This window comes from Triticum urartu, chromosome 6 (assembly GCF_003073215.2).
Source record: "Triticum urartu cultivar G1812 chromosome 6, Tu2.1, whole genome shotgun sequence".
NCBI classification, from domain to species: Eukaryota; Viridiplantae; Streptophyta; class Magnoliopsida; order Poales; family Poaceae; genus Triticum; species Triticum urartu.
Genome location: NC_053027.1, coordinates 2050182 through 2053252, shown reverse-complemented (window position 1 = coordinate 2053252; position 3071 = coordinate 2050182). Strand labels below are relative to the sequence as shown.

Here is a 3071-nt window from a genome sequence, read left to right as displayed (position 1 = left end):
TTGTAGGCTGCCCATGCATGTCACCCATGCATGCACCGAAACTAAATGTTTCAGCCTAACATCCCAACGGAGATATATATGCATATGACTGACGAAATGAAAGGGAATTCGACATATATATTTTTAGATAAAAGGCATTTTAGCCAAACGGCCGCGTCTATGAAAGACCCCATGCATATTCATTCCAACGTTCAACCAGAACAAAAGATAACAGGTTGGGATTTCCAGCTTAAACATCAGCACTCACGCAAACTAGAGAAACCGCCAACATGACCTCTATGCCGCGCATCCACCTTACGCTTCTTCGATCCGTCTTCAGCTTGGCCACTTGCGCCCGTATCATTTCCGCCTTGCACAACAGCTCCCACCGCTGCAAATAAAGAGTACACCAAAGATATAGTCAGTGGGATGGATGACACAAAAACTTGCGATCAAATGTAGAACAGCAGTACTCAAAGCCACTAGACGTACGATTGACACATGGACGGAGTGTACTATATACAAGAACTACGGACCTGCACCTTTGTGCGAAGCAAAGGTGGAGATGAGCTCCTGGAGAACGGAGGGGCGGCCGGTCCTGATTATCTGCTCCAGGCCATCAGCCGTTAAAACCGTGTGCAAACTGGTGTGTGTTTTGATGAACTCCAAGCAGGCCTCCTTCAACCAGCGGCACCGTTTCCGCTCAGCCACGACAATAACGTCTGCAACCCTGTTCTCGCATATCAGATTGGCAAACTTCTCTTCACAGATAAACTTCAACTTTTGGAGATCGTATCTTTCCGCAGCTTCAAGCAACTGCAGCAGCCATGTTGCATCCTTTTCACCACCCTCACTATACAGCAACCAAACATGCATTCTATCCAAGTCAGGCAGTCCGTCAGTGTAGATGAAAGTAAGCAGGGCCTCGAAGACACTTGCTTCGATGCCATCCTGTTCTCGCATATCAGATTGGCAAACTTCTCTTCACAGATAAACTTCAACTTTTGGAGATCGTATCTTTCCGCAGCTTCAAGCAACTGCAGCAGCCATGTTGCATCCTTTTCACCACCCTCACTATACAGCAACCAAACATGCATTCTATCCAAGTCAGGCAGTCCGTCAGTGTAGATGAAAGTAAGCAGGGCCTCGAAGACACTTGCTTCGATGCCATCTATCTTCACGACACTTGGTGCAGCAGCTCCCTTGTCCATGGAGCCAAAGAGCTGTTTCTTGAAGACGGTAGATCGGGCTGCAAGCACGCACCGGTGTGCAGCCAACTTCTTGCTGCCAACCTCGAACGTAATGTCAGCACCCTCCTTGCTTAGGAGCAGGTCGCTAAAATGGCTTGGCAAGTCAGACGGTGGCAATTTGATGAACGGACGAGCACGCTCATGCTCCTCCTCTTCATCTTCGTCGTCCTTCCTATCGAGGACAATGACATCACACCGTATGACGAAGCTGTCATTCTTGAGATGGTTTGATCGTTCGAAAGCTTCCCTTGTCACAAATCTTCCTGGCTGATAAGCAGTATCAGAGCAGTCATAATAGAAGCAACATGGTTGGCTCTGACGGATGAGATTTGGCACTCGCAACTCAGGCTGGTCAATGAAACTGAAGGCAACGTGAGCCTGAACTTCGCTCCTGACAGATTCGTCGAGTTCAAGGAAAACCGAGATGAAGTCTTCGTCACCACTGCCATAACCATTCGGGTGGTAGTCGACCTTCCAGCGACGGCCTCCAACAATGAAAGGACGAGACTGGATAAAATCCCTGTTGGGAATTGTCTCTTTGGTGCGCGAGTAGCCTTCGACAACGAGCAAGTGGTACCCGCTGTCGGCGCCGGAGTCGAAGACGGACTCGGTGGAGGCGCACAGCCTGCCGTCGGCGATGAGAGACACGCCAGCGAAGGCCATGCCTGACAAACCTCCGATAGTAGAGCTGCCAGAAACATATATAGGATCTGATGAGAATCGCGTGATATGGGATGGAGTACTCGGTGATGTCTGGATGCACTTACTGATCCAAGAACGGAGGATCGCTGGCCGGGGTGGGACCGTGGGAGAGGATGAGATGAGCCGGTGGAGGAGGCGGCGACGGTGAGGTTCCGGTCCGGGAGCCAGCCAGGGAGAGGCGAGAGTGAAGTGCTGATTTCGGAGAGAGGCTCATTTATAGAGATGCACGACCTCCCTCTCCTTTTCACAACCTCGTTGTGTTCAACCGTCGTACTACCTCCGTCCGGGTTTATAGGTCCCCTCGACCAAAACGCATGGACCAAGGCAGAAATCTGACTCCAGCGACGCACGATTTTCTAGCAAGGCAGCGCGGCCAGTAAGTGCATGCAATGCTTTGGTTTCCACCCCCTAATTCTACTCGTACTCGTGCATGCAGATGTAGTGCCGGAGAATTAGTACTTTAATCTCTCTGTGGACAACATTACCCAATCAGCAAGCTCCCTCTAGCATGCACTGGCCCACATCTGGTAACTAAAGGCTGGGGAGCATTGGGAGATGTACAGACGTGGGCCGCTTGAGGAGTTCACTTTTTTGCTTTTCACGGGACGATCGAGGTAGCGGACTTGTAAACACGTACGCGCCTACGCTGCCTACGGGACCTCTAAACCCGGACGGAGGTCCAGCAGCGTCCATCCGTCTCCTCCGCTGGTTAATTACGATTAATGCGTTTGTTTAGAGTTCCAAGGAGGCCATCGATTCCATTTGAGATGGATCCGGCTTGCCCGCTCCCTCCCCATGCTTCCATCCGTGCTCCCACTCCATCCTACGGCTGTCCTTTTCTTCTTTTTCTTTCTAATCTAATCATCTCCTCCCCTGATTTTAAGGGGGTGGGGCCGGGCCTTATTTTGTTCCAATTAAATCATGCCACGTATGTGGGAGCACGGATGGGAGCACGCTGGGGGAGCAGGCAAGTCTCGTCCGTTTGAGATGGATTCACACTGGTGCTACTGCATGCTTGCGTGCCTGAGCGTGTCGTCTCTTCTTCCATGGTGAGACGCATCTCCAATGGCAATGGATGATGAAAAAAATACGGACATGCCAAAAAACACACACTTGTGTTTAGGTTATTTTGGGCCAAAA

General features: G+C 50.7%; 1 protein-coding gene across 1 annotated transcript; it reads right to left on the bottom strand.

Annotated features, from left to right (window-relative positions):
* Positions 1-236: 236 nt before the first annotated feature.
* On the bottom strand, positions 237-1892 carry LOC125513790 (BTB/POZ and MATH domain-containing protein 3-like). Its single transcript, XM_048678978.1, has 3 exons — positions 1066-1892; positions 516-832; positions 237-370 (listed from the first exon to the last, which is right to left on the bottom strand). Exons 1-3 carry the CDS (start codon positions 1890-1892, stop codon positions 237-239), a joined length of 1278 nt encoding a protein of 425 aa, XP_048534935.1.
* Positions 1893-3071: the final 1179 nt, after the last annotated feature.

What these genes read in the sequence shown, in the direction of transcription:
- LOC125513790 (XM_048678978.1), bottom strand. Translation starts at nt 1,892, where the DNA reads ATGGCCTTCGCTGGCGTGTCTCTCATCGCCGACGGCAGGCTGTGCGCC. An exon ending in TTGGATAGAATGCATGTTTG is followed by an intron (nt 833 to 1,065) that starts GTTGCTGTATAG and finishes GTTGCTGTATAG; the next exon opens with TGAGGGTGGTGAAAAGGATG. An exon ending in TGCTTCGCACAAAGGTGCAG is followed by an intron (nt 371 to 515) that starts GTCCGTAGTTCT and finishes CTTTATTTGCAG; the next exon opens with CGGTGGGAGCTGTTGTGCAA.